General features: G+C 38.8%; 1 protein-coding gene across 2 annotated transcripts in view; it reads left to right on the top strand.

The window, feature by feature from the left end:
* SCG3 (secretogranin III) overlaps positions 1 to 25,321 on the top strand; it is a 33,988-nt gene extending 8,667 nt beyond the window's left edge. For both annotated transcript variants that reach the window (XM_025176702.2, XM_007422183.4), the window contains exons 2-12: positions 437 to 489; positions 2,435 to 2,480; positions 2,567 to 2,791; positions 4,564 to 4,706; positions 5,392 to 5,553; positions 6,109 to 6,262; positions 7,311 to 7,427; positions 15,510 to 15,584; positions 15,844 to 15,969; positions 18,456 to 18,536; positions 19,726 to 25,321. In XM_025176702.2, the coding sequence (XP_025032470.1) occupies positions 2,459 to 2,480; positions 2,567 to 2,791; positions 4,564 to 4,706; positions 5,392 to 5,553; positions 6,109 to 6,262; positions 7,311 to 7,427; positions 15,510 to 15,584; positions 15,844 to 15,969; positions 18,456 to 18,536; positions 19,726 to 19,844 (1,224 nt within the window). In that variant the 5' untranslated portion in view covers positions 437 to 489; positions 2,435 to 2,458 and the 3' untranslated portion in view covers positions 19,845 to 25,321. The remainder of the gene's footprint in view (positions 1 to 436; positions 490 to 2,434; positions 2,481 to 2,566; positions 2,792 to 4,563; positions 4,707 to 5,391; positions 5,554 to 6,108; positions 6,263 to 7,310; positions 7,428 to 15,509; positions 15,585 to 15,843; positions 15,970 to 18,455; positions 18,537 to 19,725) is intronic.
* Positions 25,322 to 26,001: the final 680 nt, after the last annotated feature.

The following is a 26,001-nucleotide window of genomic DNA, read 5'->3' as shown; positions in this document are numbered from 1 at the left end:
TGCTAGATTTGCAGGGAAACATTCTCCCAATCTCTCTTTGTACAGGTTCCTTTTAATGTCATACAATCTTTTAATCTCTTGATTATTCCAAGCTGATTACGTTAGTGCTATTTTGGTCTAGTTCTTATAAGGTACTTTTTAAATTGTGTGCATTAGATGTATGATAAGAAATAACAGTGATGCTCTTATGTGAAGAAATATATGCAGTGCTAATTTCATTAATGAAAACAAAAACAAATGTTTTGTTTTTCCTCAAGAAGGTTTCTCTGGGTCTTGTTTCAGTATTTTTAAACAAGTGGAGTATTAGGGAAGGAGGCGGGGATGAGCTTCAATATTATGCTTTATTATTATATACAGTATGTAGGTATGTGGGTGAGAGAAAGAGTGAGACTGTCATTGTACCACAGCTGTCTAAATATGTATGTCTCTATTCTAGATAAAGCAATATACAACAGAGAATTAAGTGTAGAGAGACCATTGGAAGAACAGGTAGGTAAAGTAAGTTTCTGCACAAATATACTTCAGTGATGTAAAAATCAGCAGAAACCTAAGCCTCTAATTGCAAGGAGAATCCCAGTGATCTAAAGAAATTAATTTTGTAGTACTAATCAAAAACCAAACAAACCAAAAATTCTTTGCTGCATAAACATTCCAACTAAATGTAGTATATTTACCAGGACATAAGCCCTGCAAAATTGTTGGTACAGAAGCTTATGTACAACTGCAACCTTGCTACGGCATGAGCTTTTAGCAGGCAAATGACTAATTCATCACTGGCAAAAAATCAGATTCATGCATCTGATGACGTAGATGTTCACCCACCAAAAGCACACAAAAGAATAATTGTCAGTCTTCAAAATGTTCTGGTATTCTCAGATGTTTTGGTGATTAGCCAAAGCTTCAGGAAAAAAATCATTGGAGTGATAGTCATACAAAGTTTTGAGGATTCCCCCCACCATGGAGAGTTTTCCGTAATGACCACTTTAGCCTTGCCTTTTTCTTTGAAGAAGAAGAACATGGTACCAAATCAGAGCTTGAGTCCACCTGGCCCTATTGTCAACACTGACAAACGTCAGCTCCCTGGGGTTTTAAACTGACATTGTTCCAGACCTGCCTGAGATACCAAACATTGAACTTCAGCTCCCTTGCACAAAAAGCAGTTCCTCTCCCTCTGAGCTACTGCCCATCCTCTTCCATTTATGAAATCAATAAAAGCATCAATGGGCATGTTCAAAATGCCTGATTTCTTCTCTTGCTAGGGCAGATGGAGTGGTTCTATTGACAGTCTTTTTTTTTGGGGGGGGGGGATATTTATTTTGCTTTATTTTACTGCATTTCCACAAACTGGCTACCAGATACCTTACTAAAACAAGGAAATAATAAATAAGAGCTCATACATTTTGAGATCCAGCAGTAATTAATAATCCAACAATCTAAAGAGGCAATCCAGTATTGCAAGCTAGCTGGCAAAGGTTGGCAGGTATCTTTTAGCCACCTGCCATCTGCTACTTTTAATTAAAGATAGCAAGGGTGAGACTAGGACCTCATACAGGCAAAGTATATGCTCTGCCATTGGCTTATCACCTCTTCTTGAGAAAAGTTTAGGTGTTAAATGATATTCCATGAAGAATGCTCCAAAATTAGGAGCCACCACTGGACACTCTCCATCCTTAGCTGCCATCTATAAAACCTCCAGAACCAGGGCTAACTGGAGCTAAGCAGCTGATGATAATCTAAGTCATGGCCACCTTATTTCTTTCTGGCTGAAATCTGAACTTGGTGTTTCAGTAACAGACTGGAGACTCCATTGCTCTCCAAAAGATTCATATTGTTCTCTTCTATCACATGAATTGTAACTTGATGACAACTTAGAAAGGCCTTAAGGTTTTGGGAGACCGCATGTGGCTCCAGACTGTAGTTGTGCACTTTTGATCTAAGTGAACTGTATAAGCATTGATCCAATCTCCCTTGAAAATACTCTCATTACACGAAAGTCCAATACTGAATAAACACAGCAATCTATTGATTAGACTGCTATTTTCACACCCAGATATGTTGAGACTACACCTCCTAGAATTCCTAGCCATCTTGCCAAAAGTCCATTCCTAGCATCTGTAGGAATGGCTGGAAACAATTCTTTTGAGAAACTCAAATGAGTTAACCCTAACCCTAACCCTGCTTTCCCCAAGGTCCAAAAGATTGCATATTTGTGATCAATACTTATTAGCACCAACTCATTTGAGTTTCTCGAAAGAATTGTTTCCAGCCATTCCTACAGGTGCTAGGAATGGACTTTTGGCAAGCTGGCTAGGAATTCTAGTTGTAGTAGATACTCCCTTCTAGCCCAGTTTATTCCTGTTGGCTTGTCTCGGGCAGGTGGCTAAATGGGTCAGAAGAAGCCAATTCAAGTTCTCACTTAGTTTTTTATCCCCAGATTGCTGAAGCAGAGGCAGACAAAATGAAGAAATCACCCTCAACAGGTAAGTCTTCTTTTCTTATTCCTGACTCGCTCAGATTGCTGCTTGCTCAGAGGCATGAGATGGTTTCTCGTACATCTGTGTTACAGATTTTCCAGAAAATAAGCCAGAACTCAGGAATTATTCATTTGTGGATGACTTGAACCTGCTGAGATCTGCTGTGGAAAAAGACAGAAAGGAAAAGGAAATGGAATCGATCAGAAGTTCCCTGTATAATCAACAGCTTGCTCTTGATGATGCAGATTCCACCAAGAGACGCAGGCTGGTGGATGAGTATGACTCCACTAAAAGTGGTGTGGATTATAAATATCAAGGTACTGCATTAGCCTTCATTGGCCACAGTTATGCTTTGAATGCATCTTACGTATGCAGATGAGTTGGACAGCTTCTCTGAATGCACGACATCATAGTAGACTCATCAGCCTTAGCAGAAAAGCACCAAGAATGCCAAGATGGCCATATGCCAAGTACTGCTGAAGTGGGCATATGAATGATACTTAGGAAAAAAAGGAGAGAGTGAAATTCAAACCATTATGCAACAGCACAGAATGCACTTATTACGGCTTGTTAAGCAAACCATAATACCTTAGCGCACACATAACCATAATTTCATATTTCAGTAGCTAAGTCATATAAACAGTCCAAGCCCAAACATAACCAATAGCATCAAAGCTTAGTGTGATCTGCAGACAAAGTCATAGGTTCATAACTGAGTTCTTCAAGTGCTGGTCTTTGGATAGCCAAAATGGCACCATATGTGAATGAAACTGTAGATGTTGGCACACTTGGGGGAAAAAGAGTAGGCTTCCAGAACCCTAACTTTGTGGAAATACCTAAAGTAAAAAATTTTAGAATCCCAGAGTGAGTTGATGAGCGCCCAAAATAAGATGTATTACTTAACTGGAGAAGGCTCACTTGAAATAAGCTGAGGTTGGAATGTCTTCCCCCAAACTGTCAATTTCCTGAATTCTAGTTACAAGACTTCTGGACAGCATCAGGCTGGGAAAATCTGCTCTATGGTGCTGCTAGTAAATCTGATCCTACTATAAAGCACACTTTGGTACAGGAAGAACATTTTGGTCAATGCCAAATCTCAGCCTGTTCTCATGGATAGCTTCCAAATGCAAAGTAATCCCCATGTGCTATTAGAAAAACGGTGGATGACAGAAATAGAAGTCTTTTAATTAATCACCATTACGTAAAAACATTTCTGTCTGCGTGCATGATGTGAATTTGCCATGATGTTCACGATTAGAATTAGTCTTTGTTGACATTTCAAAAAAGGGCAGGAAGAGGCAGTGACCCTTGATATGTGCAGAACGTACCTTTGAATATACTTATATCACTTAACTATGAAGCATGATGCTAATTGAGCTCTGCTTATTTAGTCTGCCCCACTCAAAACACATAAAGGGAGTAGCTGCACACACATACACTGGGGGACAGTCTACAGACAGCAAAGCCTTACAGCACACTAAAGTTGCCATCTCCCGGTCTAGGAGAGCAGAATAGCAGAAAATCACAAAAATCTGATTTGATCTGATGCTGAAGCTCCACATACTGTAGCTGGCCTGACATTCAGGCCTAATAATTATTGAGACCAGAGACAGGGCCAGTTCTACCATTAGGCACAATGCAGCTCTTCAAGACAACGCAAGTCTTGAGCATGGCCCCAGAGACCTCCAGGGGTGGTTCCCAAATTATAAAGTTTAATGGGATAGAAGGGAAACATTATTAAATGTAATCACGTTAAGTTATTAAGTGCAATCATATTTTAATTTCATATTTAATTTCAATTTAATGTAAAAAGAAAGGAGAGGTAGTTTTTATCATGGCATCACGATTATCATTTGGAGGGTGGACCCTGGGAGGCCACTCAGAGGCAAAATGTGGTCCACAGCATTGGAGAAAATTATACCCTCCAAATCAGGCAGAGTGAGAAATCAGCCTCAAGGAGATGTCCTTAAGGTAGAATTGTTTCCAGGCCTCCCAGGAGATACCAAGGATTGAACTTGGGGCCTTGTATTCTACCTCTGACCTACAGCTGTCCCCAAAGCACCATTTTATCACCCTATTATTCTTTTAGATGACCCAGATGGACTTCATCAGCTTGATGGGACACCATTAACAGCTGAAGATATTGTCCAGAAGATTGCCATGAGAATATATGAGGAAAATGATAGAGGAGTCTTTGACAAGATTGTTTCCAAGCTTCTAAATCTGGGCCTGGTAAGTGTTTTAGGCATCTGTTTACTTACACAGCCAGCTTCATTTTCCCTCCTACCCCTTGTTTGGGGTTCCGAGACTATTTTAAAGAAAAATTCTGAGCGAATGAATGAATTAATGAATGAATTTATCTTGAAATAAAGGGATATTCTTTTGCATTTGAACTCAGACTTTGAACAGTAACTTCGGTTTGCATCAATCACATGATGCTTGGCCATGATATGCAAATTGCCAATTTCTTGAAAAGCTTTATGATTGACAGATAAGCTCAAAAGATGGGGGAAAATAGGAAGGATGTGTAATTGATTCATTGTAATCAGTTACAATGAATCTTAACCTGCTTTCTGTTTAGTTCTGCATTGTTTTGAAAAAAAGAAGCAAAGTTTTCAATGAGCTGAGTTCAACACCTGGTCACTTATACAGACACAATCACGCAGTTACAAGTGGTCTCCCTCCCCTCCCTCCCTTCCTCCCTCCCTTCCTTTCTTTCTTCTCTCCCTCTTTTCAAATTTCCAGTCTAGCTTTTAGATTCTGCAAACACAGCACAGCAGAATAAAAATGATTCAGAGACTACAATGGAATTCATCTGGATTAAAATGTGGCTTCTTTTTGCCTGTCTCAAAAGCACGTGTATATGGTACGCAGAGCTCACCGAGAGAACAAAAAAACATTTATTTTTTTTCCCCAGATCACCGAAAGCCAGGCCTACACACTAGAGGATGAAGTGGCTGAAGCATTGCAGCAGCTCATTGCTAATGAAGCCAAAGACCGGGAAAAAGCATCTGAGGATCTTGAGGATCTTCCAAGCAGGAGTGACAGTCAGACTAAAGAGAAGCAGAAAGGAAAAATGGTAACGCTTCTTAATTATAACTCACTTTTATGGGACAGTTCAATAAATACGCCCACTTGCCAATCATTGTTTGAGCATCTAGGTTCAAGAACTTTTCTATCACTGAGAAAGCTACCGCAATATATCCTAAAATAGTGCTGTTTTGGTAGGATTCAATATTGGCTGAGTTCATACGACATACTCAGCCCAAACCGAATAGCCGTATTATAGTTTAATGTATTGGGTGACCCCAGCCAATTCTGTTCCATCAGATGGCAGCAAGATGCTTTCAAGTACACATTAGCAGCGTGTCAAGGTAATGGAATCCCTATAGTTCATTTCCAGCATTTGGTACTTAAAAATTAGACTTTTAAAATATACATCTAGCTATCCTAGCTATTAGCTGTTGCTAGGCCTATTTTGTACTAATTTATCTAATCCCTTATTTGGTGAAGAGAAATGGACTAATTCTCCAGTCAGGCATTATTCTTGCTGCGAATCTAGCTGGTATCAAATATTTTGGTTCTGATGTCCAAACATATGTATTTCTATTTTTTTAATTTTTTTTTTATGAAGGTGTTAAAAAACACTGATCGGGATGATACTTTGGATAATACTTGGGTTTCCACCAACATCTTAGAAAGGAGAAATGAACTGCCCCCAGAGGATAATTTTCAGGATCTCCAGTATTTCCCTAATTTCTATGAACTGTTAAAAAGCCTTACCTCCGGTGAGTTTCCTATGGATCAACCATTTCAAAAAGCAGAGTTAGCCCATGTTTTATTTAATTTATTTTATTTCTTGGATTTATAAGCTGCCCATCTCACAACAGCGACTCTGGGCAGCTTACACCATTTAAAAACAATACAATAGCATAATATAAAACAGAAACAATAGTTGTGGAGTCAGATCAGTCTAAAATTGGCTGGGGAATTCTGGGAATTGAAGTCCAGACATCTTCAAGTTGCCAAGTTTGAGAAACACTGCTCTAAACAAACAATGACACATCATGGGCTCTGACCAACACTCTGACTCCCATATCTGAGAATGCATCTACATCTTAAGAGCCATCTGGAAAACTCATTTTAGACCATTTTGTGTTCAGTTGTGCAAATTCTTATGTTGACACAAATGACTTGCTGAGTTAGGTTCATGCATCATACATAGCTGAGATTTGCTTAACTGTGATTTGCTGGCTGCCATAATTTGGGTGGGATCAAAAAGCACAGACCTGGATTTACAAAATGCACTGGCTAAGTTCACACAGCTCTTTAAACCAAGCTTGAGCAAACAACATGATGGCTTAGCATGATACATGAATCCATTGGCTGACTTTCACTTATTGCTTATATCATTAAATGACAACATTCTGGGAGAGAAGCAATAAATAAAGGCATTATAAGTACCCATTCATTTGGAGTGCTTGTTGGAGAAGAAAGACAGGCTCAAAATGAATAGAAATTAAATATGGAGCCATCACATTCTTATTTCTGTATATCAGTGGCCATAACCCCCAGCTGCCATGATCTGTATTGGTTGAGAATAGCAAATGTGCACAATCAAGTTATGTAGAATTTAGTATTTTTCAGCAGGTCCATTAGTTCAGATTAAGTCTGCCATGCAAGTGGTCTCCTCCCCTGGAAATCTTAGACTTAGAGAGAAAAATGTGTCGATGGATAGATAACAAAAGTGGTTTTTAAGTTAAAGAATAATAATAATACCCTTATTTCCAAGAGAGCAGGTATCTATTTACCCAGATGTTCTCTTCATTCATGCAGAGAAAGAAGTGAAGGAAAAGGAAACCTTAATTACAATAATGAAAACTCTAATAGATTTTGTCAAGATGATGGTTAAATATGGAACCATCACACCAGAGGAAGGTGTTTCATACCTAGGTAAGAGCATATAAACAATAACCATATTATTTCTCTCGTGAGTTCTATCAGGTGATATTTTTAGTCTCAGGTCTTGTTCATATCTGAGCACTGACTGTTACTTAAAGGTGTGTCAGAATGCAAAGTGTTGATCTCTGGGGTCTTCATATGAAGGAACATTAATTGGGATCAGGAAACCAGAACAGGTTTCCCCACAAATTGGTATAAAGCTTTTTTTTTTTTTAATTATGATCCCCCTGACTACTTAAGGTCTCTCTAAAAGTCTGTCTCATTATGAAGCTATCCAGTTATTAAGTATTGCAAGAAAAACTGTTTTAAGCAGGGTTCCTCAACCTCAGCAACTTTAAGATGGGTGGACTTCAACTCCCAGAATTCCCCAGCCAGCATGGCTGGTTGGGGAATTCTGGGAGTTGAAGTCCACTCATCTTAAAGTTGCTGAGGTTGAGGAACCCTGGTTTCAAGGATCTAACATGGGGTGGAGTTAACTGGCACATTAAGCTTGACAGTGCCATATATGCTCAATAAATGTTGGACTGTAAATGATTTAATGACCTTTCACTGAGGGCATTCCTTCAGACAGATGGATATCTAGTTTGTTGTAGCCCTGAAATTAGTTGTGGAATGCAGAAACCCAATTCCTTATTTGTTAATGCCATGATTGTATTTTGCACAAAAAATATTAACTTTTGATTACAGAGTACTCTAATCAAAGTTCTGAAATATTTCTAGGCTTAGCTATACAAGACGTGTTACATAAACTTTAGGTCTATCTTTAGTTTATTTATTGAGCTGTTTCAAAATGAGGAACTGGATATTAGAATTAGGAACTGAAAACCTGGGACACTGCTTTATGCAAATGAGGCTTGATTGTTGCTATTTTTAAAGATGCAGATTTAAAGGAAGGGCTAGAATTTAGCCTTGCTGTAAATCACATGGGGTGTGTGTGTGTGTGATGCATCTCCTTGCAAACTATTAAGAGAAATCAGATCATAATTTATGTATCTCCTGCTCCCTAACTCTTTCCTACGAAAAGTAGCCATCTAGATCTTGCTTTATAGTGCACGTCTACTCAAATATAAATCCTAATTTGGGGTGATTCCCCCTAGAAAGAGTCACGCAGTTTGATTCTTCATCTTGCCTGAAGGCTTGAAAACCCTCTGTTGGAAAATGGCCAGCCTCCATAGCTGTCTCCATTATCTACGCCACAGTGCTTGCATGGGAACATATAGTGGCCGTGATTCTACGATGTAGAGCAGATGTTACATTTTCTTTACACCAAGTCATTTTTTTTCCTCTCTCTCTCTCTCTCTCTCCCATATTACAATCTGCTTTTCAAAACTAGGAGGTTTCTATCTGTGACGCAGCCTGGCTGAGAGCTCTGCTGCTTTATAGGTAGAAGGGGATGGAATGCCACATTTCCTCATAGTATCTCAGCAGGCTTGTAACTCTTTCAGCAACTTGACATGTTTGAGAGATGGAAATATCCTTAGCAACTACTTCATTACAAAGGACATTTGAGTCTCTATCCTAAATAAGTATTTGAGATAACAAGAAAGAATAGTAAAAAAAAGGGGGGGGTCAGAATTTTTCTTCCAAGTGGTGAAGAATTTAAAAAATTAAGTCAAAATCTAATTATACAGGAGACTTTTTTTTTTTTAATCTGTTCAATCGTCTCTGATTCTCAGAGACTGCCTGGACAAGTCCCTGTAGTTTTCTTGGCAAGGTTTTTCAGAAGTAGTTTGCCATTGCCTCCTTCCTCAGGCAGAGAGAAAGTGACTGGCCCAAAGTCACCCAGCTGGCTTTGTGCCAAGGCAGGACTAGAATTCACGGTCTCCTGGTTTCTAGCCTGATGCCTTCACCACTACTCCAAACTGGCTCTCAATTATCAGGAGATAATCTCCTTCAAACCAGTGAGACTTATCAATAACTGGGGTTTCTCCTTTAAATGAAAAAGGCTGCTGGTGACTCATGTTTTCTACATTTGGTTGCTCCTGTCTGCTAACACATCCCCAAGAAATGTCTATTCAGCCTCTGCTTGAACACATCCAGTGAAGGGGAACTCAACACCGTGCTGGGCAACCAGAGTGAACCAGCCCCAGGAAAACCCAGTTACAGTTGTGGGCCAGTTCCACTTTACTAGTTAGAGATGCTCCATTGGCAACATTATCATAAAAGCAGCCAACTGGAGCAGAAAGCACTCTTCTCAAAGGTTTCTCTGTCGCACTATATTTAGCATCACTGCTGAGAAGCGGCTCTGTATTTTTGACCTTCAAAACACTGTTCTTCTGGAGCCTTAAGAAATGATAAAATTATTAACTTAATATAGCCACAGTGGGCTAAAAAGTGATGTGTTTTATTGCCCAAGTTGCTATAATCTGTGAAAAGATTTAAGACGTGCAGTTACTTCTGGAGCATTGAATGGTTGCTGGAGTAGATTCTCTCATTGCTGCCCATGACCTTTTCCCCACCACACATGGCAAATAAAAAGGGTACCTTTTGAAAAGCCAGAAAGGTGGGTTCTTTGCTAAAATCCATTTCAGACAGGCTTAACAGCCTGAAAAATAATTCATATTAAATCCCAGAACATATCCCTTTCAGATGCCTCTCTTTTCTGCCATTTGGGTGGGACTTCCCAGTTATGTTCTTCCAGAACAGCAGGAGGATAGCAAGTTGGGGAAGCCTGATTGAGAGGATTGTGCGCCTGCCTTGATGGCCAAGACATGAACCCACAATCAGCACATGCGCTACCAATCAGGACTCCGTAGTCTTAAAAGCAGCCACCACCACCATCCCAAACCACTTCGCCTGCAGCACAATCCATGGATGTCTTCATTTGGATCTGCATCCAGTCAGCATTACAAAAGCACGACTGGATTTAGAGCGGCTGCTTTAAAATACCCATGTTTGCTTTGAGTGCTAAAGCTTCAAGCTTAAATTATGGATGAAAAACAATAAATCTTTTACTAGCCAGGTCATTTTTTTTCTTTCTGAGTTTCTTGCATGACAGTTCAGGAAGGCAGGAAGTTTAAAAGCATTATCCGTGCAACAGCTGGTGTGGGATTTGAAAGACCCCAAGCATGATGTCATTCTTTTTACATCTTGTGCTAGATTGGTGGGGAGAGGGGAGAGAAAGAGAGGTCTGGCATGTCACTTGGTAATTGATGTTATTAGGTTTTGATGAGCAGTGCAGGACTTTGCATTCAAGCCCAGAACACTGGAGGTGGTAGATAAAATCGCATTCTTCTGGCTCTGAATTCCACTTTGGCCTTTCCATTTGGAATCCCAGTTTATTTCCTATACTGTGCTTTGTCAACTGGAAGCAGTCATATGCAAAGACAGTATTTTTGCTGTGTAAGTCTTGGATTATGCTGCTTTTTAAAAAATTGCATATAATGGTTTGATGAGGGTTGGAGCCATTGGAGCGATGGAAGGGCTTATCCTTCGTCATTCTTTTTGTCTTTGGGAAAAGCTCTCTCACTTGTTTCATCGGGGGGCAGGGAGGATCCATCTACCAGATTGTTCTACCAGATTGTCATACAAGGAACTCAGAAAGAAAAAAAAAAATGACCTGGTTAGTAAAAGATTTTTTGTTTTTTCATCTACAATTTAAGCTTGAAGCTCTAGCACTCAAAGCAAGCAAGGATATTTTAAGGCAGCTGCTGTAAATCCAGCTGTGATTTTGTAGTGCTCACTGGAGGCAAATCCAAATAAAGACATCCATGGATTTTGCTGCAGATAAAGAAAATATATCTCAAGGGTGCTGCTGTCCTGCAACTGTACCAATTTTTGAATTTCTCAGCATCCTAATGCAAGAAAGATGCGGAGAAACAAAAAAATTATGTACCCTCTGTTTGTATTACTTCACAAAGTATGTTGTGAGGATAAATCCCCTGTTCAGATTTCAGCACATAACATATGCTTCAATTATTTTGGCTGCAAAAGGGAAAAATAACTGTCTGAACTGTCTCAAAGATTTTTGCAGCCATATTTGTGAAGTGCATGTGTGTGTATGTGTGTGTGAAGTGCGTGTGTGGATATGTGGGGCAAATACTAGAGAAAAGTGGAAAGACCTGGTAAAAAATGGAGATGGGAGAACAAAACTAGAATAAGAATAATTTTTCCGTGAACGTTCCCAGTTCTTCTTTCAGGCCCTCACATTATGGGGCAGGAAGAGTGTTACTGGAAAGTATGAAATTCCCTCATCTGGGTCCAAAACAACTTCTATTTTGCAGAGTTGCTACCTTCCAACCTTGCACAGGGACTATATTATTACTGGCTGTAATAATTGCTGGTTATTAGTAAGCAATTAAAATAATAATAATGCTTGAGTTAACTATTTTCCACTATCAGTCCATGGGCGGAAAGCCACTCGCTGTCACACTGACAGCCTCAGTCCCCAAATTCACACCCTCCTCCGTCACACATGACTCAGCCATCACATTCTTGAGCCTTCGTGCAAGTAAGTTTGGACTTGTTTTGATGAGGAGGGACATGAACAGATGCTACTCTGCATCTAATCTTCCCCCGTGTTTTGCTCTTCCTTACCAAGGCAGGCAAATCTTGCCTCCTACATTACCTTGAGGAAAATGTGGGGAACCATATGCCGGTTGGTGGGTGAGGTTGAGATAAATGGGAGGAGGGGGCAAAGCCAAAAGGGAATAGAGTCACCCATTCTATTTTTGCCATCCCCTTTCTCTCCCTTCTGATATCCTTTCTCATTTTTTCCATGGAGTTGGCTGCCAGTATTACAGAGTTCTGAATTAATCACTCGCAAAGGGATTTTGAAACTAGGTTGAGGGCCATATCTGGTCCACAGGTTGTCCAGCTCTGACAGTATGGCCTTAGCGAGAGGTGTCAAAGTATGTACATATTACCTTTCTTTCAATGTATTGCAAACTCATGTAAGCAAGAAGTCTAGAGTTTTGTGAAGTTTTTTCCTGGCCCTAAACCAAATTTATTGTTTCCAGCCAAGGCCTCATCCATGGAGAAGGTGTAGGCTGCCTTTTGAATGATATCAGAAGCTCTGTTAGAATTGGGTTTTTGGGTGAGATGAAGTACTGAAACTACTTTAGTTGCTTTGCTGATTCTGAGTAGAGAGCAATGTGGCCCTACCAGTTTTCCTGGACATCTTATTGGCTTTTGATACCATTGACCATGGTACCCTTCTCCATTGCCTAGTGAGATTGGGCCTTGGGGGCTGTATCCTGTATCCTCAAGGCCCAAGGGGACTACTGTGCAATACCTAAATGTTGGCTTATGTTTGCATAGAGTTCCACCTTGTCCCTCATGCTGTTCAACATCTTCATGAAATTACTGAGGGTATCATTTTATGGCTTCTCAAGCACTACTGTTCCTTACCATCCAGCTTCAAAGATGTTTTTTAACTTCTTGGTAGAGTCCTAGTATTTGATAGTGGTGTCATATCCAAATAGCACCAGGCCCAATCTTTGCTTCTTAGCTCAGTCAAGGGCAGCCATTTTCTGTCACTTGCTAAGACACAAAATTGCCCCATTTGTCAAGTTAAGGAATTGCCCTGGCTCAAAGTGATCCAGCTGCATCATTTCTAGTCTGCTACTCTAACCACATAATAAGTAGTGGTTGGAACAGGCAGTGACTTAGTCTTCAGCAAGAAGAGATGAGATATAGATGACAGGATTTTTATTTTATTTTTATAAGGGATAAATATAGTTGTACTAAAACATTCTGTGGTCAGCTGTTGGTTTGAGTCAACTGAATCAAAGAAAGTGTGTTTTGTTGTTGCTGTTCCCAGTAGTGTTTTAGATAATGATGATCTATTATATTATTTTAATAATTCATCTATGCGTGCTTTGATATCTAGTTGCTGGCATATTTTAATTCTCCCCTCTTAAGGAACAACTTGTTCTCATATATAAGAATTGTCTCTTCTCTAATTAGTTTCTGTAAAGAAATAAAAACTTGGCTCTGGGAAAGAGGTTTTGGGGGGATATTAGATTTGATATCTATCCTGCTTGGTAAGTGCCATAATAATGTTTATTGCTTATTGTTGGGTTGTTTATAATCCTCGGGGGGGGGGGGGTTGGGTATGCTGCTGGGGGCTGTAAGAAGTAATATGGCATAGCAACATTAGTAATAAATAATCATTCTGTAAATATTCTTGAGTTGCCAAATTATGTATATGATGGTATAGACTTATCTTCATCATAATTAGAATAATTCATCCTTGGATATGTAACTCTTTCTGGTGGGGTGGGGGAGTAGTCGGTCTTTTTCCCCTTATCAGATGACTGATTTCTACAGAAACTCTGGTTTTATTTGTTTCTAAGTTACATTGACCAGTGAACAACTGTATGCTGAAAATGTGCTCTGTAGCTCTTGGCTAATTTCTTGTTTTCCTACAATGGATAGAGGCCTAGGACTGTGCATCAGTGTGGGGCTTTTTTCTTTCTTTCTTCCTGAGGAATCCCATGGATTTTTATTTTAAGAACTGAGTGTTGCAGATGAGATAGCAAATCATAGCTTACCTACTATTTTGTCTGCACTCTGCTGATTAGCGGTGCCATTTGAGTGAACGTCCCCTCTATTATTATACTGTCGGGGAGTCCCTACAAAATTGCTTAGAGGCACATGTATCTTTTTTTTAAAATGTTTGTGTTTCCATACTGCAACATAGATTGGCCTTGCTTAACACATTCTATAAAATTCTGTCATCCTTACCAATTAGTCCCAGTAACCCTTTGAAGATTAAAACTGCATTCTTTGGACCCATTTACTTGGAAGGAAATTCCTTCCCTTTCAATAATTCCCTTTCAGTAATTGCCACTCAGTGAAGGAAAGATTTTGTAGTCATTGTTTTGGTTAAAGCTGTCATCCAGAAGGATGGGCTCATTCAACCTGAAATCAGACATATTCCAGACAGTGGGATTTACTTCCAAATGAACAAGAGAAAACTGGCTTCTCTATAAACTATAGGATGGACTGTGGAAGATACTGCCAGCAGTTTAGCTCTAGGGGCATTTGTTTTAATCAGCAGAATAAAAAAATAGACCGGATGGGTGAAAGGTTGTCACCCTCACGAGTTCAGTTTCTTATTCAGTTTAAAAAAAAAAAAAGTTACCAAGGCAACCAGCCTAGCAGTGACATCTGATCTTATAAAAGCCCTATTAGGACAACTAGTTGCTTAGCTACTGTCCTGGTGAGTGACATTTAATGGCTTACCCCATTAGAGTAATTGAAAGCCAATACTATGCATACATATATCCATACTGCAGCTAGGGGATACCTACTAATGTCATTTTGATTTAAAAACAGCCAGTGACTTGCATTCCCCTTTTTATTTGGCTCCTTTTTTCCTTTTTCAGTTTTTTCTACCCGGAAAAGCAGCAAAAACTCTTTAGGCAAAATTTAGCCCAAGAGAATTTATTTGGCAATTTGAGAAGCAATCTAGGGGATTTAAGCTAGAGAGCACACTGCAAAGCATGTGCGTCAAGACTCTGGAAAGATTGTTATGGGCTTGTAATAAGTATGTGTACGTTAACAAGCAAAAACAAAACTGGGGTTTCCAGTTTCTGCTTGGTTGGTGGTTGTACTTTAAAAAAAAAACTCCTACCCTTGGTGGATGCAAAACTTGGCAGTGCAGTAACATAGAAATCAAATGAAGAGTTCTGCACTGGCATGCCTGGGACTGCAGGAGCCCAATCTGCTAACAGATCTCCTCCTGTGCTGGCAATGTCCTGCTTCTCTTGCCTCAGATGGCCCCATCGCCCATGTGACAGTGAATACAGAATTGCTCCCTAAAATAATTATCTTTGATGGCTACAGCAGAGCTATTGGGCAGTCTATATATAGATTTTTGTTCCCATTTGCACAATATATTCAACAAGGTTGGAGAACAGGGTTATGTGCTACTGAGCCAGTTAATACACTCCTAGAACTAATCCAGAGTGGAGAAGGTTTAACTCTGTCTGCCCACATCAATGTTATAGAAACCAGTTGTTGGAGAGTTAATTATCCCTTCCAGAACAGAGACAAACTCATCGAAACATGCTTGATTCTACACTGCAACTCAAGAATGAGGGTTTTTGTGTTTGTTCTGCTTTCCAGAAAATCTAGATGCCATGATAGCACTGCAGACAAGAAAGAAACTTGAAAAATCCAATTCCCAGAACAAGCTATCAGGTAATTTTGTGACATTCATTATTGTATCACTTTTCCAGTTACTTTTCCAGAAACTTAACTGAATTATAATTTGGCAGTTCTTTGAATCAGTTTAAACAGCAATTAAAACAGCAAACTAATCCATTTAGAAACCTGTTCGTATGAATCCAGTTTTGCCACAACCATTACAGCATCAAAAGATGTTAATATTCCGAAGTGTACGTGAGAATGTGCTGCAGTTCAGATGATTCAAGAGATGTTCTGCTTGTGACCCCTCTAGACAAGAGCACCGAGGAAGCCGACAGCACAAAAACAGCCACGGCTGAAATGGAAAAAGAATATGAAGCCCTGAAAGATTCCACAAAAGCTGAGGAAGACAGTACAGGAAACAACCAACAGCCCAAAGGTAAGTAGATGAACATGTACGTCAGATGATGGTATTGCTTCCAAACCTTTATCTAGTAACCTAGTTACTAGCATGGTTGATTGCCAAATAAGGTCAACCCAAGATAATCGGAAGATATTGCGGCAGGTGGCAGAGGCTGTGGGGCAGATTGGACACCCCCATCTCTTAATTCTGGCCTTGATGGTATGATTATAACCCAACTAACTGCAGTATTTGCTGAGCTTCATTGTTGCTTTCATGCTTACTTAGCAGCTACCAAACTGACACCAGGCCTTTGTGAGGAGCAAATAGCCACGTGAAAGGGATGTCCCTGGAACAGGAAAAAGAAAGCAGTCGTATGCTTGTTACACTGAGCAATGGATTCATGCTTTTAGCCCTAAATAAGAGGAAATGAAAACAGTGCCAAACTTCTGGTACACATAGTAGGCTTTTCGAGAGTTCATCTACCACATTTAGAAGAAGCAAGGCCTTTCTCTTTTCTCTGGAGCCCGAATGCTAGTTTTGCAATCCAAACACAATGAGATCAATACACCACTCTTGGCTGAGATTTTCACCTAATTGTATATATCCTTTTTCAAAACATAAAATCGTTACCAAATTCAGTAGTCTGCGTCGAGCATATTGATTGGCCTGTAATGTTAGATGTTGCTTAAAATATAAATAAGAGCAATCAAAATGCTGAGCGTCATTTCCAGGATGAACATTTTCCCCTGAGTGGCTCTGAATGAAATACAGAGGATGTATGCCATGGGAGCTCTTGACATCCCCTCCCAACAGGAGCACTTCTGCTGCCTTACACACCATAAATTGCTACAAGCCTGTAGAGTTTGATCTGTAATTATTAGCTCTAGGGAAGCCCTTTGCAACATGCCAGTTTCTAAATGTCTTGGTACTGCAATCCTCAGAATTCCTAGCCAGCAGGGACTTTGGGAGGGTTATAGGAGACATAATCTGATATATGTAGAGAAAAAGATTGGGGAAACTATTCCTGGGTTAGGGAATGTCCTCCTATTCTCAAATCATGCTGCCCATTTTCAAATAGCTTATGAGTGAATAAGACCCTTTAGATGTTTTATTCTCTGTACAATAGGCTAATTTTCTATACTCCTCTGAAAAGTATACTTTAAGTGCTAGTACTTAATTCATCTGTTTTTCAAATGACTAATTCTTGTTAGAATGAGGTATGCAAAGCAGGCAGCAAGAATCTTCCAGGGAACTAATAGTTCTTGTCCCTTTTAACTAATAGGAGCAGGCTGAATTGGTGATGCTTCAGCCAAGTTAAGAATTCAGAATCAATTAAACGATCATATTCCTCCAGACACCATATTAGGTTAGCATTGAACTAATTTTGCTCAGGCTACCCTGTAGGAAAATTACTCAGTTTTCCTTAGAATTTAAAACATACCACATAAATACAAACAAGAAATCATCCATCCTCAACAAATAATCAGTCAAGCAACTGGAAAAGGCAGCAAATCCAGGGAAATAATTAAATGTAGTTTTGCTCCAAAATGTGCATTTCCACCATTTTTCCAAATTGTTCAAAACCCCATACATGGTCCTCCCAATTCTCATTTAATCTCACCATCCCGTGAGGTTAGATTGATAACTGTCTTATGAAACTAAGGCCAATAGTAGTTCAGATTAAATCCAAACTGTGGCCAAATATTCAATACATCTTTATTTCAGTCTTAGACCAGCTTAAGGTAAAAACATAGGCTCTGAGACTATGTTAACATAACAGCTGCTATGAGGCTCTGAGACAGCTGTTAACATAAAAACAGAGTGTCTAAAAAGCATAAGGGCAATTCTTAAGAGTTGGAAAAGGCCTTAGACATCACCTAGTTCAACCCCCAACTCAGGGAGGCAGTGAAGGACAGGAAGGCCTGGCGCGATATGGTTCATGGGGTCACGAAGAGTCGGACACGATTTAATGACTGAACAACAACAAAGTCCAACCCCCTGCTCAGTTACACAATCCACCAGAGAATCTTTGACAAATGACCATCCATCCTCAACTTGAAGACCTCCAGTAGAAAACTCACCACTTCATGTGACTGGCATCTTATACAGTCCTACTATCTGTGCAGAACTGGGCAACATATGTTATAAGGGTGTTGCATCAGAGCTGGGGATGTAAAATTGGTCTTCATGGCCTGGTAACCTGATGAGCAATGGGAGAATAAGAGTTCTGCAAACGTCTCTGATCAATGAACAGCAGAGGACTTGCTGAATAGTTTTGATTTGCCCATCATCACAGGGACATAGATGTTTCAGGGACGGGATCTTCCCATAACTTCTTTGTAACGCAGCCAAAGGAAGGGCGCTATAGTGAGCCAGAAAAAAGACCCTTCCACTTTTAGGGCTTTCCAGCTACATAAATTTCTTCAGCTGGCGAATCTTTGCCTGAATCAGTTTGATGAGATTAATCCCATTGATTATCCAGACTTGTTAATAAGGAGCTCCATTTCTTTTTACCTTTGAAGGGAAAGCAGAAGCATATTTGGAAGCCATCAGAAAGAATATAGAGTGGCTGAAGAAACATAATACACAGGGAAAGAAAGATGGTAAGATCTGAGAAAAGGACTGTGGTATGGACAAGGCCGATCTTGGGCACACATTTTGGAATTCTGTTAAACAAAAACTTGATCACATAATCTTAAAATGGAATACACGGAGACATGGATGGATAGATGGAAAGATAAGATGAATCAATGCAGTTCTATATAGGGGAAGAAGTGGGACAAGAGATGTTGCATTAAAAAAAAATACCACCCTCCTTTATACTGGGGTTTGATTTATGAATCAATAAAGCTGAGCAACCCATCCATGCATCTTAGGTGTAAATGTTAAGACACAGATGGGAAGATATAGTGATTCTTTGCTAATCCAGCTCTTACATTTTCTACAGAATTTATCAGCAATTGATGATGTGCTTTGCCTATTAATTAGCACAGCATCCTTAAATATATTGACCCAATTACCCATAATATGCAGTATCGTAAATACTTTCTTCCATTTATCTGAGAGTTCCTCATCCTGAAATTAATATAAAGTAAATGATATCAAGATTGCCCTGAAAGTTCAGTACAGATAGATAAACTGAACACTAACACCATTATTTTTCAGTTACAGAAAATAAATGCTATGGAACTACTGCTGTTATTCTCTTATCTTCGCAGCTGAACATTTCTAGCAGGGTGATAAGAATATAGAAAAGCCAGATTCAGGCATGATGCTCAGGTAGACCAACCTGAGTAATAGGTGTGGGACTGGGCCACCCTGCCTGCATTATTCCTGATCTCCCTATTTCAGATCCTGCTGGATTGAACGAGGTCTTCTCCCTGTAAATCCCTTGAATGCAAATACAACTCTCCATACAAAGGGGGGTTCTAAAGCAGGGGTGCAAACCTGCAATCTGGGGTTCAGCTTCCAGACCTATATCAGGATTGTTATTACACTTTAATTCTTAATGTGGTCAAACGGGAAATTCTTACACAGAGTAGTTTAATAATTACAATAGCCATAATTGCTGTAATTCATTCAACTTTAATTAGGTGTAAATGTAAAATTACATATTTTTGTTCAGACCCTGCTTACCCTTTGGAAAAGTAGACTACAATATACCATTCAAAGTATAAGTGCAGCCTTTGACTCCCCCAAAAATTGGGTGCTCCTCTAGATACATCTAGAAACATTATGTTTCCAGGAGAATCTGATATAGTCTGCCTGTATAACACCTTCTTTGTGTTCCAGATTATGACCTTTCTAAACTGCGGGATTTCATAGATCAACAAGCTGATGCTTATGTGGACAAGGGTATCCTGGATAAAGAAGAGGCAGATGTAATCAAGCGTATCTACGGCAGCCTGTAAAGGAAAGAAAATCTGGCATCTCTTGAAACTGTATGGAATTCTAGTCTAGCTTCACCCACATCTAGTTCTAAGATCTACAACTTTCTTTCTCCCCACCACACCCCAGGAAAAAAAGGTGATTAGAAAGTATTCTGTCTCCATTGTACTGAATTTTATCCAGGTTAAAAAAAACAAACCCAATAATTGCATATTCATTTTTTCTCAACTTTGATCAACCCACTTAAAGCCAACTTGCTGCCCACTTTATAGATAACAGGGTATAATGATTGCTTACATCGTGCCCCCATTAGCTTATCAAGTGGCTCTTTCAGATGATATGTTTTGAAGAACAGCCTTCTCCCCTACCCCACCAGTATCTACCAGCTTGTTCCATTGTGACATGGCTTTTTAGAGATACTGTTCTAAAAAACTGTAAAGGGCATTACTAGGGGCAACTCAGCTTAATTAACTGAATTTAACTCAACTAAATTTCTGCAAAGAAATCTCACATTCACATTCTCCTTTGTGGTAACTATTGTTTCATGTCCCAGAAGGTACTGTTGGAATGCTGTAATGTATTAGTTTTCTTGCTGTTTGCGCATTCTACATTGTCTCCCCATCCATGTGCCATTAAGTCATGGCTGTGTGTTTAACACTGCATCAGCCTTTAAAATAGATCTTACAGGGAGAAAGAACTGTATTGTCACAATATTGCTATGGTCAGGTACAGTAGCAACTGTTGTCATTCACATACTTCATTGTTCTTGAATAAGTGTTATTTCTCTGCATGTATAAAGAACAGTTCTTGATGTGAGTAGCTTAATGATATGTGAATAACTTCATTTCTAAGGGTAAAAAGGAGGTGAAGCAAAGCACTTGAGCTTAGAAGTGTGCTTAGGATCAGACATTTACATGGAAGATGATTGATGTGCTGGGGCTTGTGGGGAATGCAGTATCGTTTAGCAACGCAGGGTTTCATAAATGTCTTGTGTCTGTAAACTTTTGATTTTGCCTGAATTAACACTGAAGATCCAAATTAAGTATAAAGGGAATTTTATACTGGATTTATGTATATACTTAAGTTTAAGTTAAGTATAAACTTAAACTTAAGTATATACATAAATGCTTAAGTTTACTTTATATACTTTATACTGGTAGTCCCCGGGTTAAGAACACCTGGTTTAAGGACGACCCATAATTAAAAACAGAACTTACTGTAGCAAAATTCAAGTTAAGTACACAATGGTTCAAGTTAATTACACAATACTACTTAATAGAGTATTGTACAATAATACTGTTCTGGCTTACATACAAATTCGACTTAAGGACAGACCTTGGGAACATAACTCATTCTTAAACTGGGGACTACCTGTATACTTTTACAGAAGCTAGGTTCACATTTTATTATTTTTTTTATCTAAGGCACAATTGATTGGGTTAACACAACACGCTAAGCCATAAATCATAATCCGCAATGCTGGTTCAATCTGATCAACTGTGGTTTGTTGATTAAGCCATAATTGGATGAGCTCATCAATGCACTAAGGCATAAATCATAGTTCAAAAACTAGAATGGCTACATTCACAGAATATTGACCCCCCCCCATGGTAAATGTTGTTTGCACAGTGAACAGCTCTTGAGAGGATCACATCCTGCATTTAAGTTCTTGTTCTGTATGTTATATGAGGAAACCTATGTTTGCCTTATGATAATCGACTTATTTTTGTTTTGAAATCCCAAATTCATGACATTAACATGCAACGAGCATTCCAATCAGAATATTAGTTGATTCTGCTTAATCTCTGCATTAACAGTACAAGTAGCCCTCACTTAATTATGGTAATTTCCACTGCTAAGCAATGTGGTCGTAAAGCATGAAGTCAGGTGACTGTGCCACTTAGCGACAGCAGTTCCAGCAGTTCCAGCAGTCCCCAGTTACCATTGTTAAGCGAGAACTGTGCAGGTTGTTAAGTGAGGACCTCACATGACTCCGACTTCCGACTTCCTGCTGGCTTTCCCATTGACTTTACTTGTGAGAAGCCAACAGGGAAGGTTGCAAATTGCAATCATGTGACTGAGGGATGCTGCGATGGTCAGAAATCTAGGCCAGTTGCCAAGTCCCTGGATCATGATCATGTGACCATGGGAGCACTGCAACAGCCAGAACTTCAAGGACCGATCGTAAGTACCACTTGTTCAGTGTCATTGCAAGTTTGAATGGTCACTGAACAATTGGTTGTTAAACAAGGACCACCTATATGTTTGCTTGTTTTTTGTTTTTCCCCATAAACTGGATAAGCAGCAGCAGTAAAATGCTTTAGAAGCAATTCAAACTAAAACTAGCAAGTGCAGAGTAAAATTTCACTGTCTTCATGGACCTCCTGGAAGCTGGCACTGATGAGGCTATGTATCAGTGGGAGGAAATGCCCAAAATATGAGAGTATCCATGAAAAGACCATGGCTTTCACTGGTAGATCAAGAGCAGGGCTGAGGCAGGTTGAATGGCCCAATCTTTCTGCTGCAGGATCATGGCAGAAAAGTTGGATAAGAATGAGGAAAGACCAGTACTGCAAATCATACAGAGTTACAGTTGGCAGCCTCCTTCATAAATGGGTGTTTTAGATACAGAAGAGGATTTGGTTAACTTCTTGTGCTGCTGCTAACTCAGAAATGATTGTTTTAGCACCATCCAGAGAGTAAAAGCTCTAACAGAGAAACCCAATGCACTCTGTAAACATCCTAGTCTCTTATCCTTCACTACATTTTAAAGAGTCATTAAAAGAATTTGCATTTATATGAGATGGGAAGGAGTTCAGCAGAGAAATTAAGGACGCTTTCCAAAGCATACTTATTCAGCAGGGAATACTTCTTAGTGGACATGCACAGGCTTGAACGTTGAAAGAAACAGGATAAAACCATGCACGTCAATGGTTTATAAGTCTTGTTCAGTGACAGCCAACGTATGTAATTTGCCATTTTGGGAATATACACTAGTGCTTTTTAGTTCTTAGTTTCAGCTGAGCATTAAACCAGTGAACTGACGCCAAGGGGAGCCATCCTTTTGCAAATGTGACCCAATTATCCAAATAGATGTCACTGCCAGATATTACTGGCTCTCTGAAAACTGAGAGCCATCTGTATTTTTTTTTACATTTTATTCTATCTGCCAGGAAGGTATAAATGGATTTGATCCAATTTTGCTCTGTAGGATCTGAACTTTGCTCACTGTTTTTGTCACAAAAAGTCATTTTTCCAGGACACCAAACAATTATTTTTTCCTTCACTGGTTTTTCCACTGCATGAGACCATTTTATGTTACATGTAATTTCCTTATTTATATGTTACATAAATATCAGTTTAAGATAAAAGATCTCTCAAGATGGTTCACAAGTGAAATCATAAATCAATACAAATCTAAAATAAATTTAAGTCAGCAGCATAAAAACTAGTCAGCTCTCAAACTAATCAACTAATAAAGAAAAAACTATATGGCAAATTCTTAGACTTCCCCCTCCAAAGTCACAGACGGTGTGACACTGAAATTATAGTAAAAAAGAAATCCCATATGTGTTCATTTTTACACTGTGCTAGGCATTGTACAAATTGTACAAGTTCAACTTGTTCAAAAAGGACTTTCATCTGGTAAATGGAAATTATGAGAAATAGCTCTGTGGCGATGGCTGATAGCTGTAGCTAAGGGTTCAGTGGACCCAAAAAAAGTCTTGTTGAAGGAGCAAGTCATGAGAAAAATTGTAAGGTAAACATGACAAGGAAGAGTATAATGTGCCCCAAACACTGAAGTCAAGACAGCAGAAGATATGAAAATGGATGCAAAAGACAATTAATGATGGTAGCCAAGTTTATATATAGTGGAGAAAACAAGAGTGATGTATAAGGTCATACAGAAATAAGACATAGAGGGATTTAAAAATAGGAACATGGAACGATAAAGCTGACGTAGAATCATGAGTATGAATCTTACAGCTAAAGGAACGGGGAAATGTCTCATTAGGCAAATCACAGCACCTTGGTTATATTCCACCTTAACTATTAGCAAAATGCTTAATGTGGGATTACACTTTAAAAGGGCCTGGAAGTTGCAGTTGGTGCAAAATGTGGCAGCTAATGTTAAACAGTGCAAAGTACAGATACTATATGAGGCCTGTATTGAAAGATTTGTACTACTTACAGATTGCTTTCTGGGCACAATTTAACATTTAAATGTTAACCATTACCACTTTAAGTGGCTAGGGACTCACCATCAACATGCCAACTCTTTCCTTTCAAACCTGTGTGGATATTAAGATGTGAAAGAGAGACTCTGATCTGCCTTCGCTCTCAGCAGCACACATCTCAGTACACAGGAAAAATCATTTCCTTGCATTACTTCCAGGCTATAGACTATACTTCCTCAGGTTTGGTCTTTCTCTGTACCATAAAAGAGCAGCCATAACATATTTCTTCACCAGAGATTGTTAGTTAGTTTTAACGTTAATTTTTAAAAAAACTTATTATTCCATATTCTTAATTTTAATGTTTGATCGCCACTTTAAATGTTCAGTTGAGTAAAAGGCAGGATATAAACTAGATGCATAAACATACACATGTTTCCTAAGAGAGTATCACAGACAATGGTTTTTAGTCAGAGAAAACAAATACAGTTTCAAGAAACTGAAAGTCCAGTAAGTTTGTAGTTAGGACATAGACATAGGCCTCAAAGACACCAGATTTCCTAAACTAATAGAAAAATATTTCTGATAATGAGCCATTTCCATTTATGATTATTTTCATATAAAGATACCATTTCATTTGGAAAACTTGCATTCATAACAAACACTTATATTTTTGTCAGTTGTATCCATAGTGGAAAGCCTCAGTCCTGCTCAAAGATGAAGTATGTTAATATAGAATCACGTGGTCAACTTTTGCCTTAGCATACAGTAGAAAACTTCAACAAGAGAAGAGATCCAGGTTCACCAACTAGACCGTTGTAGCACCAGCAGTTGGAAGGAAAACAATTAGCAAGCGTTCACTGTGTATACTTGGTTTTAGTTATTTTTAGTTATGGGAATCAGTGCACATTCTTGTCACAGTCTTGGTTATTTTCCCAAGCTTTCTTCCATTTCAGCACCCTAATTTAGAAGGGGAAACAGGTGCTATATTGTTGGTGCTCTTGAGAGAATCCCATGCTTATGTATCAGAAGGAGAATTAAAATATATGTACAAATATCTGAAGGATAACAGGACTAATTAAATAGAGCTGTGGACAATTGGCAAATGATTCAGTCCTTATGCTAGTGAACCTTTAGTAGTTTTTTTTTTTAATTATGTATAATTCAGATTCAGTATGCCATGTTTTTAATAATCAGCAAATTACTTAGGTTAATTCTCCTCTGCTTTGTTCTGTGAATTGAAGACTGACTGCTATACTAGGTGGCATCAAATACAGCATTTGGTAATATGAGATGATAAAGAAAATAGAAAACCTTGTGCATCACCCACATGGATGAATGGCTTGTGTAGAATGGAGTGATCAGTTTTTAAAAGAAGCAGTGCAAGTAATGCAGCTTAATATTTAAAGGCATAGTGTTGACTTGATATTTTTGCCATTTTAGCATATAAAAGCAATTGCTAGACACATTTGATATTTTCTAGCAATGGGAAATAAAAGTATCCTACACTTCTCTAGTTCTAATCTCACCAATCTTTTTTAATAACCTTAACATCTTTTAGATGCTCTGATGTGTCTTTACTGTTTAAAACTATTGTTGGGAAAAATGTAACAAATTACCACATATATTGCATTCAAAATACACTTTTTCTAATAGAATCCTGTTTCTGATACTGTACTTTATTAAATGCTTTGCTACAAGACAAAGTAATGCAGATTCTTGGTTTTGTCTTCATGTGCTACCACTTTAAATTACTACTTTAAAAGTAAGATCCTAAATTGGGGATCTTACTACTGAAGTTTACAAAAATGCATGTTGCAAGGAGAGATAAATCTTGTAGTGCAAAATGTACTCGTAACACTTTCCAGGTGAGTTCAGTAAATTATGGTCAAGTACTAAGAACAGAAATATAATACCTAGAAATTGAAAAATGTTAAAAAGAGCCCATTTCTCTAAAATAATCATTGAAAATAACATTTTTTTCAAAATGAGATTTGTCATTACA

The sequence above is a fragment of the Python bivittatus genome, unplaced genomic scaffold, assembly GCF_059951505.1.
Source record: "Python bivittatus isolate LINGU-HERP-01145 unplaced genomic scaffold, Pbiv_v1 ctg000530_np1212, whole genome shotgun sequence".
Classification (NCBI taxonomy): domain Eukaryota; kingdom Metazoa; phylum Chordata; class Lepidosauria; order Squamata; family Pythonidae; genus Python; species Python bivittatus.
This window is presented reverse-complemented; position numbering and strand designations above follow the sequence as displayed.